Here is a 19,622-nt window from a genome sequence, read left to right as displayed (position 1 = left end):
GTCACGAAACTAAGAAAAATTAAAGCACATAAGTATAGCATTGAGAAATGGGAAAATCAAAGTGATCTACTATGCTTTGTTATTAGACTTAATAAAACTACACTTTTTTTCTTAAGAAAAAGTGTTAACTTGATACTAGTATCAAACACATGACATTAACAGGAAAATATTCTCATTTTTATTTTTGAATGGTATTTTCAAAGTACACATTTATAAGTGTTATATTTCCTTATATGAAATTTTCATTAAGTATTTTACAATGTGTACAAAGAAAGGACATACAATATTTAATAGACTTTTTTCAACAAAACAGTATTTTCAACAAAAAAAATAACTTATATCTTTTAAGAATTTGTACCTCTTTAAAACTTTCAACTGAAACATCCACTTTTTAGCTTTGCTATCAAATTAAGAATTAAACCAGCCTGAACAAATAGTAGGTAATAGTAAAAACAATTTCATTTTTCTTCATACAAATTATTTCATGTTCTCTTGACCAAACTCTTAATTGCCTTTTAAAGGTTTCAATATTGTGCTTAAAAACAGAAAAAAAAACCAGCAGTGTATGATGCCAGACTATGTGAGAAATATGATGTAAATTGATGTGTTCTTTACCTTTCAGTTTGTTTTTAAAATACAGCTAAACAGCTCTATTAACTTTACAGAATGTTTTAAAATTCTTAAACTTTCATTTAAGTATTTCCTTTTCCACTGCTTCAGGGAAAAATAAAAATTCTGAAAGAGATTTACAAGATTCTCACAAACACAAAATAAAGAGTCTTCAAGAACAAGATGATGATGACACTAAAAACTGGATGGAATATATCTGAGGGCTATTTTGGCCTAAGAAATTCCAAAATCCATTCCGGCTTTGGTTAGTACTAGGTTTAAATTCCTATGTGCCTAAGGTACTTCAAAACTATACTAAATAAATTAAATTTCAGAGGTTATAAAATACCAATTATTTAGAATTTTAACTCTATAAATGTAACTTCTAAATATAAACATAAGTGGCACAGAAGAAAGGGAAACAGCAAAATTGGAAGGGAGCACCATGAAGAATCCAAAAGGTAGCTATTACGTAGGATAAAAATATTTCTAATCTCCCATAGTATGCCAAATATGTGCCAACAATCAATCTAAGGAACCTATAGTTTTTTCTGTTCTCCAGAATTCTTATTAAACAAATTCTAATTAACAATTTTAATTCACTTTATATTGTACCTGTATATATGACTCAAAAACTAATATTTAAAATAGAAAAAAAAAAAAAAAACCCTTAAGATTTGGCAATCTTCCAAATAAGATGTTATGTATGCCAACAACCAATCTAAGGAAACTAGTTTTTTTTCTGTTCTCCAAAATTCTTGTCAGCTCTCAAACAAAAAACAAAACTGTAAGATTTGGCAATATTCCAAATAAGATGTTATATGCCAACAACCAATCTAAGAAACCTACAGTTTTTTCTGTTCCCCCAAATTCTTATTAACCAAATTCTAATTAACTATTTGAATTTGCTTTATATTGTACCTGCATGTATGACTCAAAAACTACTTAAAATATGTCAACTCTCAAACAAAAACTCTCCTAAGATTTGGCAATATTCCAAATAAAACCACAGATTTTCATTATGTATTTAAACATTTTTATCTTCTAATGTAGGTCAACTTGAGTGCCAAGACATTTTAAAGTTTGCTAACCACTTAAATAAAAAACAGATTGAACTTGGCAACTCTAAGTGAAAATTGGCACAGTATGTATTACATGGAGCTATTAATTTGCTCTTAATCCCTTGTTTGTTTGCAAGAAACAAAGTTACCTCACTGTATTATCAGTGGGAAATAAGAGAGCTATGTCCATATTAGCTTTCCAGAAAAATATGTGTAGGTGAATGGTATGAAAACCTTCTATGAAAAAGTATTTGACATGTTTTTGAATTAGCAAAGGTATTTAAAGAGAATACCTCTATTTACTCACGTCCTTATTTTCTAATTCCTCAACTGGCCTCTGTAAATAGAAGCTACAAAATGCTTGGCAAATTTAATACTTATAGTCATAGATTTAAAATTTAGGATTGTGTATAAAAATAGAAAATAAGTAACAAATGTGCACATAAAAAATTAGGTACATTTATGTACCAAGTTGCAAAAAATCCTATGGGTCACCATGTACCTTTAAAAGATTCCAAAATTCAGTCTGCAATAAGTTGCATTTATAAAACACAACAATTCCAAGTGAAAACAATACAGACAGAAAAAAATTTAAAAAACAGACAAAAGGAATAAGGAAATGTCTTCAATAAGATTTTGTAAGTTTGCTGACAAAAGATACAAACACTGTAAAAAAAGTCAAAGGAAGTATATTTTGTTTGTGAAAATTAAACACAAATCTAGTCAATGTGTCATAGTCAGTAATCTAGAGGCTCAAATGTTAAGTGTCACGTAATCTGAAAATAATAACCAAAACAAGGAAATGATTTCCATGTTATGGTAGACTTGAGACTTGACATAAAATTTCTCATTTATGTTAGCATATCTATTTAATGTGAAAAATTTGCGTAAAAAGAAATGGGTCAAAAAAATTACTTTTAGAGTTACCAACCTTAAATTATTTTGCTTAGAAGAATACTATCAAGATGACTAAGTAAATACTTCGATAGTAAAACTTCTAAGACTAAAAATTCAGTATAGAATAAGGGACTATTTTATTAAAAGCAACTAAATTGTTGCTACTTTTCTTCTTAAACAAACTGAATAGGATCCAGAACACAATGTTGAATAAAATGTAAAGAAAAGTTGTCAAGAAACAATTAATTCTATTTGTACAGAGCATAAATCCATCATAGCAATGTATGTGAAGAAGACTGACTGGCTTTAAAATAAATTTCCTGCTTCAAAGCCCACATCTTTAGGAAAGTCCACTAGACATATTATGAGGGCAAGCCAACTTCTTTATGATGTCGAGTAATGTGCTGGTTCTTTTCTGAAGGTCTTCGGAATCCTTTCTTGCAGTACTCACATCGATGAGGATAGTCCTTCGTGTGAATGGAAATAACGTGCCGCTTAAAGCCAGAAGCATCCGTAGTGCTATAATCACAGTACTCACACTGATATACTTTCCTGCCACTATGTGTCTTCATATGCTTTTTTAGGTCACTCTGTTGCTTAAATCCCTTTCTACATCTCTTACACCTAAATGGAAGATCCTTCGTATGAACTGAGAGAATATGGCGACTTAGAACAAATGGATCCACAATTTTAAAGTCACAATGTCTACACTGGTGCATTTTTTTACCCTTGTGGGCAGCTACATGTTTCTTGAGTTCTGAAGGCCTGTGAAAACCTTTATCGCACATGTCACACTTATGGGGATAGTCCTTTGTGTGAACGGAAATTACATGTCGTTTCAAATCGCTTGAATTTGAACTTTTGTGGTCACAATGCAAACACTGGTGTGTTTTGCTTTCTTGGTGGGTAAGAGCATGTTGCTGTACCTCTTTGGTATCTGAGAAAGTCAGAAGACATATGTCACACCTGAATGGCATCTCTTTACTATGTTTAGTTTTTATGTGTGTTTTCAAGTTAGAGGAGTCTGCAGACCTATATTCACAGTATTGGCATTGGTATGGCTTCTCCCCAGTATGAATTCGCATGTGCTTTTTGAGTTCTGATGGGTGACGAAAACCTTTACCACACTCCACACAAATATGAGGAAAGTTCTTGCTGTGGACTGCCAAAAGGTGGCGATTTAGCAACCCTTGTTCAGCGGTCTCGTAATCACAAAATTTACACTTGTGCATTTTGCTGGCTTTTTCCTTATGCACCATTTTGTGAGTAAACAATGCCCCAGCATGAGAAAAATGCTTCCCACACTCATCACATTCAATGGCCTTCTCTGCCTTGCTGGTTAGCTTATGACTTTCCAGGTGGTTATGTAAACTTATCTTCTTGTTGGTAGTGTAATCACAATCAGTACAGTGGTACTTCTTCTTGCTAAGATGTTCAGGATGGTTTTTCATGTGCCTTTTCAAAAAACCTCTTGACTTAAATTTCTTTCCACAAATCATGCAAGGATAGACAGTCAAAGGATGTCCATCAGGGCCAATAATTATTGCTAAGAAGGAAAAATAAATAAGTGTAAATGATCAAACTAAGTTCTGTTTGGTTTCTTGATGAACCTGAAGTGTGTGCTCTAAACATCATTGGCCAAATAACTGTTATTATAACATTCCCTTTACTTCTTCCAACATAAGAGATACTAATAAAGAGAACATAGTTTAGTTCAGTAAGAATGAATCTCACTCTATTTAACAAAAAATAAGGCAAATAGTGATGAAGTACATTGATTTACAAGTCTGTAGAAAATCATTCACAAAAATAAAGTCCAAAACTCCTGCTTAGGTTATCCCAAGGCAAATTTATACTAAATTATAGTAAATCTCAATCATACCTATAAATAAATTTTAATATTAAAATCTGTATAAAAACTACACAGGAAAAGGAGTATGCCCTATGAATAACTGAAGTACTTGGTCCTGCTTTTCTATAAATTATGCCTGCTTTATGCTGACATGATTAGTTTCTTGGACTTTGTTCCCTTTCATTTAACTAATTTCCTTTAGAGATTTACTTTCATTTCCACTAAAATCACCTAAGAGTATAATTAATTTTCCTGAATGTCTGATTAACAATGTGTTTCTTTTTTATCCAAGGAAATCATTCATGAATATCACTGAATTCTGAAAATTATACTTTCAAGTTTAATACACAAAAATTACATGTAGTCTAACAGCTAAAATGTCACCGTATGAATACACACTAGAGTTTCATGTGACTGCTTGCAGAGCATGCTGCGCAGTGGAACTTGTGAACCCTCACCTGTTTGGTACTGCCTGGAATCAGGTCTTCTCCTTTTCTTTGGTTTTTGTTTAGTCTGTCTGCCGAGGCCAGCAGACTCATCTATGTGCAAGAGGGCACTTGCAGTGCCATTCCGGTTTTCAATTCCATCAGAATTATTACCTAACAATGTGCATTAAAAAACAAAATTATACAGTATAATAAATTCTAAAAAGTTAGGAGTTCTTTCTTAACTATAACAATAAAAAGTCCATGATACTCATGAATGAAAACATTCCCTATTTTTGGTAATGGGTTTTCTAGGGATGTTTATGGCAAGACCACAGAAAATGCCTAGGTTCCATACCTAAGTTTTGTTCCCTGGATTCCCTTGTTGTCGTCCAAAATTTAAATGGTAAGTCAGATACAATATCAAGATATAAAAAGTCAAATTAAAAACTTTACCTACTTGTTATATAATATAGGCATGAAAGAAGTTCTTACTAAAATTAAAGGCCAAGAGGTAGCCTATGTGATTATTCTTCTACTTTTGCTTAAATCTTCATAAAGATTACTTCATGCTTCTGAAACCATAAAGTCACAGAAACCTTTTTCAATTATAAACTCAGTCTCTTCATTGACTATGTGACTTACCATAAGCTGCTGCCCATGCTATTGGCATGAAGGTTTTCACATCGTCATCATCATCCATTTGCTGTTCACGTACAGCAGCAGAAGCTGTTGCAACAGCAGCATCTTCTTCTCCTACAATCACTTCCATATAAACTTCGTCAGCAATTTCAGCAACATCTAAGAAAAAGGAAACTTTTGATGACATTTATAGAGATCATACATAAAAAATATTTTAGTGAAACACAGAAATAAATATTCACTAAATATTCATTGATAAATTATTCATTTCTTGGGTTTCACCACAGCTTGTTTTTAGGACAACCTAAGTACACACAAAGGGTCACTGTTATCCTTCCTTGGAATATGGCAGCATAAATAATCTTTCCTACAGTGATGCATATTTCTTTTAAATACTGGTTGCATTAAAAATCATGAAACTATCTCCCATAAAAAGGCCACCTACTTACTTAAATCTTCATTTTCTGGCTGAGAGTCATTGACAGTCATATAAACCATCTTCTCCCTGGGAACACGAATACTACTGCTCTGATCAAGTAGTTCAACTCCATGATCATTATCAGGCTCACTCTCCACAATGTCTACTGTTCCACCTAATAGGTAAGAATGCAACTCGAAGAATTCATTGGAAACTTAATTTTCATAATTTCAATTTTTTAACTTACCTTTTATAGTATATTACTAAATTAGCAATGTCTTAAAAATTATCTTCAGAAAAGATTTCAATTTTTTTCCAATCTGAATAAACTCTAAATTTAAAAAATCTAAACAAATAACAAAAAAAAAAACCAGACTAAAAAATGGGGAACAGGATGTATAAAATACCGAAAATTTCCTCTTTACCTAAGTCGTCCTCTCCAGAGTCAGCTTTAAAAATATATACTTTGATGACTTCGGGGCAAGTGCCATCAACTTTGCAAGGATCAATTTCTGATTCTGCATCCATGGTCACTCCAGAGGAATCATTGGGTTCTATTTTGCCAGTATCATCTACTTAAAATGCAGAAAATATATTACAAATGGTAACAGCAAATACTTAATAAAATATAAATGATTAAATTCAATGTTTTCAAAACTTTTTTTTTTTACAAATATGTTTAGATTCACATAAACTGGATGATTTTTTTACCCAGGCAAGTGGAAAATGCAATGAACACATATCAAAAGACTTTCAAACATAGGATGAGAAATAAAATATATTTCACCTATACTCCCAGTAGTATCAAAAACTTACTAGTATTTTAAGAATATACTTCATTTTGAAGATCTTGAAAATAACTTCTTCGCAGTAAAATCAGCAACACTGAACTTAATGTAAATATTTTGTCAACTCAACTACTATATGTTCACAACTCCTGAATACTATTGGCCTTATCTGTTTCTATCAGAATAATACTTTTAGAAATCAAAATGACTATCAGAAAGATACTATAATTAGATCAGCAATTCTATTATCTATGTGCTTAAACTTAAAAATGACACACACACACATCGATAATCATACCATATACATATATACCTGAATTCATATAATAATCCATATACATATATAAACATATATACCTAAACATATATACCCAAAGATTAGTGAGTCTAGGGCAACTGCTGGCAAAAGTAGAAAAATGCATACTTAAGCTCGTTCTTACATACATTAATAAAGGCAGCTTATTTCATTTTTTGTAAAAAATGAAAAAACAAGAAAGAACAAAGAAGAATCCTTACCAATAGAAACATATAACAATTTGCAATAGTGCAAATATACAAAATAAACATTTTATGTTTTAAGCCTTAAAAAGTAGCAAGAGGAGTTAAGTGCGGTATTGTGATTAGGAACTGAAAAATTAACAAATGTAAAAAATGTCTTGAAAAAACAGACGTGGCCAAGTACTATAATCTTAACACTCTGGGAGGCCAAGGCAGGTGTACTACTTCAGCTCAGGACACAATCAGCCTGAGGAAGACTAAGACCCTGTTGCTGTTAAAAATGGAAAAACTAGCTGGGCATTGTCGTGGATACTTGTAGTCCCAGCTAAAGCTAAGGCAAGAGGACTGCTTAAGCCCAGGAGTTTGATGTTGCTGTGAGCTATGATGCCATAGCGGTCTATCCAAAGTGAGACTCTGTCTCAACAAAAACAAAAACACAAGACTCACAATTATTGTATACCCATAACAATGAAAAAAATTTTAGGCTCAGTGGCTAAGGCGCCAGCCACATACACCAGAGCTGGAGGGTTCAAATCCAGCCTGGGACTGCCAAACAACGACAGCTACAACCAAAAAATAGACGGGAGCCTGTAGTCCCAGCTACTTGGGAGGCTGAGGCAAAAGAATCACTTAAGCCCAGAAGTAGGAGGTTGCTATGAGCTGTGGTATCATGGCACTATACTCAGGGCAACAGCTTGAGACTCTGTCTTCAAAACAACAATAATAATTTTAAAAAGAATCCAGACTAGAAATTGTAATTAAAAAAAAAAAAATCCCTATATAAAGTAACCTTACATTACATGTTAGCTAGCCAAAAGAAAACTGTGGCACTAATTAATAAATACTTAATACCACTATCAACTTAATTTATCACAAAAATTGGACTTGTTGATATTAAGTCCTTTACAAAAACATTATAGAAATGTTCTATCTGTTCTAAGTCTAAAATGGCTTAGAGATGGAAGTCCTGCAAGAGAAGGTTCATTTATTTAACTTGTCTTCAGTACTCTCAACAATGCTTTTCATTTTGCTTTTTACCTTTTAGTTCCTTTCTTGGTATTCCTCTGCTGGGTATTTTGCTATTCTTTCGATTAGACATTTATGTTTTATTGAATTCAACAGCAAATCACAAACTATAAATAAAACTCTATAGCAGGTATTGGATAAAAATATGGAAAAAAAAAGACTCAAGAAATTTACAATCCACTGGGAAACCAGACAGAGGAACAGATAATTTTTTTTTATTTTTTGGAGAGGGAGTCTCACTCTGTTGCATAGGCTAAAGGCCTCTGCCTGGCTCACAGCAACCTCAAACTGCTGAGCTTAAGCCACTCTTTTGACTCAGCCTCTCAGTAGCTGGGACTGTAGGTTTACTACCATGCCTAGCCAATTTCTTTCACTCCCCTCCACTTTTTAGTATAAACAGGAACAGGAGATTCACTCTTGCTTAAGCTGGTCTTCAACTCCTGAGCTCAAGGGATCCTCCCACCTTGATCTCCCAGAGGTTACAAGTAGGTGTGAGCCACCATGCCCACCCTAGATGATTATTTTTAAATGTGATCATTACAACACAGCTACCATTTAGTAAGTGATTACCAAAAATATAACTTAATATTTATAATAATTCTATGAGGGAACACAGTAATACTGCAAACATTTTACAGCAAAGCAACCTGAAGTTTAATAAACTATAATGAGATTTGCTATTTAAAAAAGGCCAACATTAAAGAAAAATTTAACTTCCTACTCATTAGGGTCAAGGACTGCTTAGAAATAGCATCCTGATCCCGAAGAGATCCCTCTAGAGCAGAAGTCGTCAGTAGAGAAGTGGCGGCCAAAGGAGCTGGGGCTTCCGATCTTGGCACATAATCTTGTGTGGGGTGGAAATGCCTGAAGTCAAAAGAAGCCGGAAAGCACCTCCAGATGGCTGGGAGTTGATCAAACCAACACTGGATGAATTAGACCAAAAGATGAGCGAAGCCGAAACAGAGCCTCATGAAGGAAAGAGGAAAGTGGAATCTCTGTGGCCTATCTTCAGGATCTACCACCAGAAAACCCACTATATCTTTGACCTCTTTTACAAGCGGAAAGCCATAAGCAGAGAACGGTATGAATATTGTATTAAAGAAGGTTATGCAGACAAAAACCTGATTGCAAAATGGAAAAAGCAAGGCTATGAGAACTTGTGCTGCCTGCAGTATTCAGACATGGGACACCAATTTTGGAACAAACTGCATTTGCCGGGTTCTCAAAAGCAAGCTAGAAGTGGGCCGCATCATTGACTGCACACACTGTGGCTGCTGGGGCTGCTCTGGCTGAAGCTCCCAAACCATCTTCACCTAGGACTTTGGACTTTGAGTTGCACCACTCCCTTTTCTGGGAGAAGCTCTTCTTGCAGAGTGGTGTCCCAGGCCCAAGTTGGAGCACAGCCTCTACAGGTGAAGGCTTTGCTGTCTTATCAGCTGTGATTGTAAAAATAAAACATTTTAACTAAAAAAAAAGAAATAGCATCCTAAAATTTTCTTCCTTATAAATATGAGTACTGTCAAATTTAATTACTTGATTTTAAACACAAAATTCAAGAATGTCATACACAAGACTACTAGAAAGAGTTTTTTGTATATTTCTGACACAGTAACATATTTTACTTTAAAATTTTTTTGAGACAGGGTCTCACTCTGTTGTCTTGACTAGAGTACAGTGGTAGCATCATTGTCATAGCTTGAAACTCCCGGGCTCAAGCAATCCTTCTGCCTCAGCTACCTGATTACACATGTGCACCACCATGCCCAGCTAATTTTTCTGTTTTTGGTAGATACAAGGTCTCATTCTTGCTTGGGCTGGTCTCAAATTCCGGATCTTAAGTAATCCTCCTGGCTCAGCCTCCCAGCTTGCTAAGATTACAGGTATAAAGCACAGTGCCTGGCCCATGATAACATACTTGCAAACCAAAGTTAAATACACAATTGTTGTAAAAACCAAAATGTCACTCTGATTTCTAATACAACTTAAAAGATCATACATAAAAAATAAAAATTAAGATATATTTATATATTAAGATCAAAGTTGAACTCTGTAGCACAATTAACTTAAAATTGATTCGTTTTCCTGTAGTATTGAAATAGTTTTTAAAAATTCCTTTCTTTAAGAAGCAAGACTTGCATCCTATCACCCAGGCTGGGGGGCAGTGGTATAATCATAATTCACTGTTATTTCAAACTTCTGGGCTCAAGCAATTCTCTCACCCCAGGCACATGTGACCATGCTCACTTAATTTTTTTTTTTTTTGTAGAGAAGAAAAAATGTTGCTCAAGCTGGTCTTAAACAATGCAGCTAAGGCAATCCTCCCACCTAAATCTCATAATGCTGGGATTACAGACATTAGTCACTATGCCTGGTTTTTAAAAATTCTTAAAGTGCCTATCAGATAATAACATTGTGAAAGAGGTCACATTTGCAAGTCACGTTTTGGCAAATGTTGCACTGACAGGTGCCACAGAAACAAAGAAAGGATGCCTCATTCAGACTGGGGGAAAAATGGCATTCATATTTGGAGAAGGCTATAACAAGAATAAAGTAGAGGGGTGCGTGAAATAATGACTTGATAGTTAAAAAAACATGTCCTTCAATATTGCTTCAATGCAGGGTATAGTGGGAAAAATGGGCAAGCTAAGCCAAAAACAGGTCAGGGAGGGCCTCCTGTACCAGGCAGAAGGGGGCTCAAATTGCTGGTAGTCTGGAAGTTTCTCAATCTGGTTAAAATCAGATTTACATGAACAGACAGATTTAAAGGCATCTTACCCCTAGGGATTCTATCTAATGTTTGCTAAACTCCATTTATAAGCAGAGTGGTGAAAATGTCAGATTGCCATTATTACTATGCCATCCTGCTGACCAATATTTGAAGACATTAAGATAGGAATGTCTTCAATGTATAATATAGGTGATTATCAGACCCTGAGTTAGAACAGAGGCAGTACAAATGAAGAGAAGGAAGACTGGTTTTGATTTATATTTTAGGAATAAAATGAACAGACTGAGTAAATGACTGAAATGTCAAGTCAGCTGCTTAATATTCAAGTCAGAAAGCTGAAAGTTGAAGGCTAACACATTCGGAAACCATTAGCAAGATGTTAACTAAGCTGGAAACCACCAGTGAGAATGTATAGTGTAAAGGAACAACTGGGTTGAGCACAAAACCCTAGGAATGCTGTCACTTAAGGGAGAGACAAGAAAGAAAATTTAATGACATATACATCACTCAAGAATGAATGTCTGCACTGGCTAGAAACCTGAGAAGTTAGTGATGTTCTTGTTGAGAAAGGACATAGTAAAAGCTTTATGGGGTATCAAAGTGGTTTGAGGATTCAAAGAAAAATACGAATTTCTTCAAAAAGTCTAGGCTTAAAAAGAACAAAGGTATAGTTACTACAATATCTGTAAGATAGACACTTACGCAAACTCATTGTATGAGGAAATATAGTGACAGGATGAAGTCAAAGGGCATGGTAAAATTGCTCGATTAAGATCTCAGAGAAAAAGGGAGAAGATTTAACAGCAAAGGTGAAGAAATTTTCCTTAAAAAAAAAAAAAAAAAAAACACAACAAAACGTATTCCTTAAGACACAAAGTAAGTACATAGTAAGAACGTAGCTAAGAATAGTAATCTGGAATAGAGAAAGCAAAAAAGAGCATGGCTGGCAGCTTCAGACACAATAGGAGGCACATATTTTGGTTAACAGCAAAAGAATGTCATTCTTGAAAAGCAAGGAGCAATGAATTTCCAGGACAAATTTAATAATAATAAAGTTTCAAAAGCTGACTCTTGGCTCTGAGATTTCAGTCCTGTCTGGGTAAGACAGGCCCAGACCCAACCTGGCGGCCAGAGCCGGCCTCAGCCGGCCTCAGCAAGCAGTCTGGGGACCAACCCGCAGACAGCCCAGTGCTTAGGGGCAGAGTCCAGTGCGGCCGCAGGACACGTGGCAGGGGCCAGGCAAGAGTGGGGCCTATGGAAGACCCTTATAAGCGAAGAGGATCCCGTCCAGAAGGAGAGTTAAAGGACAAAAATTCAGCAAGTAACCTGGTGGATTTGAGCTGCACTAAGAGAGAAGGTTGTAGAACACATGTCAACCCCGCTGAGGCAAGCTGTGACCACAAGGATACAAACAAAAGGTACAAAATCTATCATCAAGCTGACAGGAGTCCCCTCCCCCATAAGAAAGGCTCAGAGTGCCCCACAAACAATCGGGCAGAGTTCGAAGGTCCTCGCACTCCACTCCACGGGAGAGACCCTCTAAAAACTGGACCTACCTCCCCTACTAGGGTGCCACAGCATCCTCCTGCCAGGCATAAAGCTGTATAAACTGTGTATAGTCTCTACCTGGAATTCTGAGCTACCAGCGCTCCCCTTCACTCACACTGAGGTCTGGAGGCCAGTTCCCCAGGAGTTCAGTCTTGGGTGATTTCTCGAGGGGTGTGGACGGGGCCTCAACTGCAGCTCCAGGGCACAGGAGTAACAAGAGGACGGTCCGCAGAGAGGGGACCGCATCGCAGTGGCAGTTCCCTGAGGCACACTGTGACAGCCGTCTTTTGGTGACAATACGGCCAGGCATAAAACTGTGTAAAACCGTGTGTGTTCTCTGCCCGCAACCCCAGGCTCCCAGCCCTCCCCGTGCTCCCCTCTGCTCTTGCTCCAAGTTCTGGAGGCCTGTCCCCCAGGAGTCCAGACTCTCGGGCGATTGCTCGAGGGGTGTAGAAAGTGCCGGGCTGCAGCCGATCAGTGCAGACTCTGGGGTATGGGAGCAGAGAAAGGACAGTTGGCCGGAAGGGAGCTGCACTGGAGCAGCGGTTGCCTGAGGCATAAAACAGCAGCCCTCTTTTGCTAGCAACACAGCTCACTACGGAATATTCTGAAGCCACACCTCCTGTCTCCCTGGTCAACCAGACTCTGAGTATAGGATCTGCCTGAGGCAACTCCAACTTGCAAACCGGGGAAACTTCCAGGGCGGGGCTGACCCAGAGGTCCACTTTACTGAACCTAAGACGCACCTGGCCCTCAGGGGATCATCAGCCTATAGACAATACAAGAGCAAAGAAAAGCTGATCTGGAACTCAATTCAGCTTCTCTTCTGCAGGGGAACCGCAAAGTTGTTCTGTTCTGTCAGTAAGATTAATCAGGGGCGAGACTGGACCTGACTGAAAACCCTCCAACCTTCATCAAGCACCCGAGGTTGTCAGGCCTCATCTCCTCCTGATAGAGAGAGGCAGAACGCAGAGGCCTGGCAGACTTCCTTTGATTCAGGCAGGTGCAAACTTCTGGACTACTGATTCACTACAGACAACTGGGTCAGCCAACTGCACAGCTATCAGTGACTGAGTGTGACAGCGGTGCAAGGTGAGGAAGGAGACAGCAACCTTCCCAGACTGATTTATTGGCTGGGTGGCTCCTCCTGACTCCACGCAGCACTGGAGCAAGCCACATCAGAGTAGTCACAGACCCCTGTGATCCAGTTCCCTGAGACCTCTTAAACTCTCTCACCCAAGACAGGTGCAGACTGAGACAACTGATTTGGAACTTTTGAACTGAACCAATCACCTGAGGACAAATCAGGTGGTGCCCTGGGTGCACCGTGGTAGGAAGGTTTGATTTTTCTTTTCCAATTGTTTGTCGGTGGGGGTTGGGGTGACTTAATTGCTGATATTTCTCCACAGCTCAGATTTCAATCCAGAGCATGTTTCACTAGGGTGGAACAGAAACCAGATGAAAACAAGACAGAATCACTTAGCCCCACCAAACCAGACAGGGCCCCAGTTTCTCAGGCCACAACAGTGTACAGGCCCTTGAAAAAGCCCCAGGGGAAAAAAATCAAAGGGAGCAAAACAATCATAGGGCGCAATCAGCGGAAAAACTCTGGTAACATGAATAACCAGAATAGATCAATCCCCCCTCCCCCAGGAAAGATATGGCAGATGTAATTGAAGATCCCATTCATAAACAACTGGCTGAGATGTCAGAAATCGAATTCAGAATTTGGATTGCAGACAAGATTAACAAAGTGGAATTAGGAATTTGAGGAGAAATTCAAAAGTTGTCTCAAGAATTTAATGAATTTAAAGACAAAACCACCAAAGACTTAGACACAATGAAGCAAGAATTTGCAGCCCTCAAAGATATGAAAAATACAGTAGAATCCCTCAGAAACAGAATGGAGCAAGGAGAAGAAAGGATTTCTGACATCGAAGATAAAGCCTTTGAACGCTCCCAAACTCTCAAAGAGGAAGAGAAATGGACAGCAAAAACGGATCATTCTCTCCAAGAGCTGATAATTCGAAGCAAGCCAATGTCCGAATCATTGGCGTTCCAGAAACAGATGAAGTGGCGTCGCTGGGCACAGAGGCCCTTCTGCATGAAATTATGAAAGACAATTTTCCAGACATGCCTACAGATTCTAAAATTCAGATAGCAGACAGCTTCAGAACCCCAGCACGACTCAACCCCAATGAGACATTCCCCCAGGCATATCATAATTAACGTCACTAAAGTTAATATGAAGGAGAAAATTCTGAAAGCAGCCAGACATAAGAAATCCATTACCTACAAAGGGAAGAATATTAGAATGACTGCAGATCTCTCTGCTGAAAATTTTCAAGCCAGAAGAGAGTGATCACCGACTTTTAATCTCCTAGAGCAAAATAACTTTCAACCCCGGATCTTGTATCCAGCTAAACTGAGTTTCATTTATGATGGAGAAATTAAATATTTTAATGACATTCATATGTTGAAGAAATTTGCCATAACCAAAACAGCTCTTCAGGATATTCTCAGACCTATCCTCCATAATCACCAGCCCAATCCTATACCACAAAACTAAACTCACTCAGAAACTTCGGATCAAACTACAATTTCCACACTGGTGAAAGGATTCAAAATGCCCACTGAACTTTTGAAAAACTCAATACCCAAAACTTCACCAGACTTATCAATATTCTCCATTAATGTGAACGGCTTAAACTGTCTTCTAAAGAGGCATAGGATAGCTGACTGGATACAAAAACTCAGGCCAGATATTTGTTGCATACAAGATGCACATCTTAACTAAAAAGACAAATACAGACTCAGGGTGAAAGGATGGTCATCCATATTTCAGGCAAATGGTAATCAGAAAAAGCAGGTGTTGCAATTTTATCTGCAGATACAATAGGCTTTAAACCAACAAAAGTAAGGAAGGACAAGAATGGTCACTTCATATTTGTTAAGGTTAATACTCAATATGATGAGATTTCAATTATTAATATCTATGCACCCAACCAGAATGCACCTGAATTTATAAGAGAAACTCTAACAGACATGAGCAACTTGATTTCCTCCAGCTCCCTAAGAGTCGGAGATTTCAACACTACTTTGGCAGTGTTGGATCGATCCTCCAACAAGACGCTGAGCAAAGAAATCTTAGATTTAAACCTAACCATCCAACATTTGGATTTAGCAGACATCTACAGAACATTTCATCCCAACAAAATTGAATACACATTCTTCTCATCAGCCCATGGAACTTACTCCAAAATCGATCACATCTTAGGTCACAAGTCTAACCTCAGTAAATTTAAAGGAATAGACATTATTCCTTGCATGTTCTCGAACCATCATGGAATAAAACTTGAGCTACGAGTAACAACAGGAATCTGCATACTCACACAAAAACATGGAAGTTAAATAACGTTATGCTGAATGATAGCTGGGTCAGAGATGACATTAAGAAAGAAATCGCCAATTTTTTGGAACAAAACAACAACGAAGACACGAACTATCAGAACCTCTGGGACACTGCAAAGGCAGTTCTAAGAGGGAAATTTATAGCACTGCGAGCCTTCCTCAAGGAAAAAGAAAGAGAAGAAGTTAACAACTTAATGGGACATCTCAAGCAACTAGAAAAGGAAGAACATTCCAACCCCAAACTCAGTAGAAGTAAAGAAATAACCAAAATTAGAGCAGAATTAAATGAAATTGAAAACAAAAGAATACAACAGATCAATAAATCAAAAAGCTGGTTTTTCGAAAAGCTCAATAAAATAGATAAACCTTTGGCTAACCTAATCAGGAAAAAAGAGTAAAATCTCTAATCTCATCAGTCAGAAACAACAAAGACGAAATAACAGACTCCTCAGAAATCCAAAAAATCCTGTTCCTTGCATCTGGGCACCGTGAGTCTGGGGAGATAGGACTCCAGGCATCTCTGGCTGGTGGGATCTGCCTATCATCACTCCTATGAGGATACAGGGAGTCAGCGAGAGACTTCTGCACCCCAAGAGGAGGACTAAAACAGTGGAAAAACGGCAAGTGGTCGCGTGTGTTCAATCCGTCTAAACCCGCCCGCAACTGTAAGTTCAATAGCAGCAAGACTGCAAACCAGAAAGGCCTTACCTGTGAACTGTTTTGGTGTCCTTGGACTTGGCACTGAGTTGAACTGCCTTCAGGAGGGCCTGAGCGGGAGTGCGGAGAACTTTGGCCATTGTCTAGGGCCCCAGTCTGAGCCGCTGAGCCAGACGGAGCTAATAGTGTTTGGCGGTGGGTCACACGGAGCCATTGTGAGTGATCTGCCCCGGCAAGCTCCGCCCTCAGGGTCACAGAGCTAGAATCGGTTGGGAACTGGTAACCCAGCAACCAAGTAGCCTAAGGGTGGGGGTCTGAGCCGCCTTGCAGCCCTAACCTTCAGGGGCAGAGTGAGACCGCTTTTGGCACACTGGATAACTGGATAGCCACTTCAGCATTGATTCCAGTGAGAGGCACTTTACTGGGAAAGCTTCTGTTCAGCAAGTTTACAAGTTCAAAGAGCCTATTAAGTGGGCTGAAGAGAGATTTAGGGTATCTACCTGCTGGGGTGTGAGAAATCAGCAGCCTCCAGTTGTATCAGAATTGTGATTAACATCTCATACCCCAGAAGACCACGTGTTGCCCAGACAATATTCAATAACATATACAAACTGCTTTGTTTTTGGTTGTTTTTTTTCTTCTTTGGTTATTTTTTTTTTTGTTTATTTTGACGTTGTTGATGTTCTTTTATTTTTTAATTTCAATCTTATCCATACAGATCCTTTTTCTTTCTCAATTTTTCTAGTTCAATTATAATTTCCCATTGCTGCCTTTTTAAATAACTAGAACTTCATTTTTGCTAGTGTTTCTACCGCTATCATTAGGTTTTTCACCCAATTTTATCCCCGTAAAGTTTTTGTTTGCTTGTTTTGGTTTGATTTATAGCATTTTTGTCTTTCCTCCCTACTTGGTGGAGGTGGTGTACTGTGTCTGATCAGGTTAGCAAACAGCTGCTGACCTCAAGGGAACCACCCAACTGGGCACCCCCAGAAGGTGGGTTTTTTTTAAGGTTGTGTCAAAGTACCCTACTGTACACCTATATTGCTCTGTCTCCCTCTTTCTGTGCCTCTCCTCTTTTTGTCAATATTCCTAATACCCACCCCCTCTCTTTTCTCTATTTTTCTTTTTTTTCTTATCACTCGGTCCTTTCTTTCATCCCTTTTTTGCTCTTCAACCTTCTCACCCTTCTGGTCCTGTAACCCTTAGTCCACAGGCACGAGAACTTAAACAGCAAGAGGAAGTGAAAGGAAAATTAGGGAAAGGAAACACATAAAAGAAATCACTCATGAGGAAGAATCAGCAGAAAACTCCAGGCAACATGAAGAACCAGTCTAGAACAACCCCACCAAGGGACCATGAGGTAGCTACTGCAGATGATTCTACCTGTAAAGAAATGTTAGGAATGACAGAAAGGGAATTTAGAATACACATGTTGAAAACAATGAAAGAAATGATGGAAACAATGAAGGAAACTGCTAATGAAGTGGAAAATAACCAAAACGAAATTCAAAAACAGAATCAAACAAGAGATGAACGATATCAAGAATATAAAAAGGATATAGCAGACCTGAAGGAACTACTGAAACAGTCAATTAGGGAACTTAAAGATGCAATGGAAAGTATCAGCAACAGGTTAGACCATGCAGAAGAAAGAATTTCAGAGGTAGAAGACAAAGTTCTTGAGATAACTCAGACAGTAAAGGAGACAGAAAAGAAGAGAGAGAAAGCAGAACGTTCATTGTCAGAATTATGGGACTTTATGAAGCGTTCCAACATACGAGTTATAGGAATTCCAGAAGGGGAAGAAGAATGCCCCAGAGGAATGGAAGCCATACTAGAGAATATTGTAAAAGAAAATTTCCCAAACATCGCCAAAGATTCTGACACACTGCTTTCAGAGGGTTATCGGACCCCAGGTCGCCTCAACTCTAACAGAGCTTCTCCAAGACACATTGTGATGAACCTGTCCAAAGTCAAGACAAAAGAAAAGATTCTGCAAGCTGCCAGGAGTAAGCGCCAGTTGACCTATAGGGGCAAATCCATCAGAGTGACCGCAGACTTCTCTAATGAAACTTTCCAAGCAAGAAGACAATGGTCATCTACCTTTAATCTACTTAAACAGAACAATTTCCAGACCAGAATTCTGTACACTGCTAAGCTAAGCTTCAAAATTGACGGAGAAATCAAATCATTTACTGATATACAAACATTGAGGAAATTCGCCACAAAAAGACCAGCTCTACAGGAAATACTTCAACCTGTTCTGCACACTGACCACCACAATGGATCAGCAGCAAAGTAAGAACTCAGAAATCAAAGGACAGAACCTAACCTCCACACTGATGCAAAAGATAAAACTAAGCAATGGACTCTCACCAAATAAGATGAATAGAATACTACCACACTCATCAATTATATCAATAAATGTTAATGGCTTGAATTCCCCACTGAAGAGACATAGATTGGCTGACTGGATTAAAAAACACAAGCCATCCATTTGCTGTCTGCAAGAAACACATCTGGCTTCAAAAGACAAATTAAAGCTCCGAGTCAAGGGTTGGAAGACAATTTTTCAGGCAAATGGAATTCAGAAGAAAAGAGGAGTCGCAATCTTATTTTCAGATACACGTGGATTTAAAGCAACTAAAGTCAAAAAAGACAAAGATGGTCACTTTATATTGGTCAAGGGAAAATTACAACAAGAAGACATTTCAATTCTAAATATTTATGCACCCAATTTAAAGGCTCCCAGATTCTTGAAACAGACCTTACTCAGTCTGAGCAATATGATATCTGATAATACCATAATAACAGGGGACCTTAATACTCCTCTCACAGAGCTGGACAGATCCTCTAAACAGAAATTAAACAAAGATATAAGAGATTTAATTGAGACCCTAGAACAACTGTGCTTGATAGACGCATATAGAACACTCCACCCCAAAGATAAAGAATATACATTCTTCTCATCACCCCATGGAACATTCTCCAAAATTGACCATATCCTGGGACACAAAACAAATATCAACAGAATCAAAAGAATTGAAATTTTACCTTGTATC

General features: G+C 37.8%; 1 protein-coding gene and 1 pseudogene across 3 annotated transcripts in view; one reads left to right on the top strand and one right to left on the bottom strand.

Annotated features, from left to right (window-relative positions):
• Nucleotides 1-161: 161 nt before the first annotated feature.
• LOC128579201 (zinc finger X-chromosomal protein-like) overlaps nt 162-19,622 on the bottom strand; it is a 65,678-nt gene continuing 46,217 nt past the window's right edge. Inside the window, exons 6-10 of one of the 2 annotated variants that reach the window (XM_053581418.1) lie at nt 6,330-6,479; nt 5,936-6,079; nt 5,490-5,645; nt 4,878-5,018; nt 162-4,113 (exon numbers count right to left, since the gene is read on the bottom strand). In XM_053581418.1, coding sequence (XP_053437393.1) covers nt 2,930-4,113; nt 4,878-5,018; nt 5,490-5,645; nt 5,936-6,079; nt 6,330-6,479 — 1,775 coding nt within the window. In that variant the 3' untranslated portion in view covers nt 162-2,929. The remainder of the gene's footprint in view (nt 4,114-4,877; nt 5,019-5,489; nt 5,646-5,935; nt 6,080-6,329; nt 6,480-19,622) is intronic. The other variant, XM_053581419.1, reaches the window with a different exon arrangement.
• Nucleotides 8,925-9,676, top strand: LOC128579202 (protein BUD31 homolog; annotated as a pseudogene). The gene has a single exon (XR_008378069.1). The product of XR_008378069.1 is annotated as a protein BUD31 homolog (transcript).

The sequence above is a fragment of the Nycticebus coucang genome, chromosome Y (assembly GCF_027406575.1).
Source record: "Nycticebus coucang isolate mNycCou1 chromosome Y, mNycCou1.pri, whole genome shotgun sequence".
Lineage (NCBI taxonomy): Eukaryota > Metazoa > Chordata > Mammalia > Primates > Lorisidae > Nycticebus > Nycticebus coucang.
Note: the sequence above shows the minus strand (reverse complement) of the source record. Positions and strands in the feature narration are given on the sequence as shown.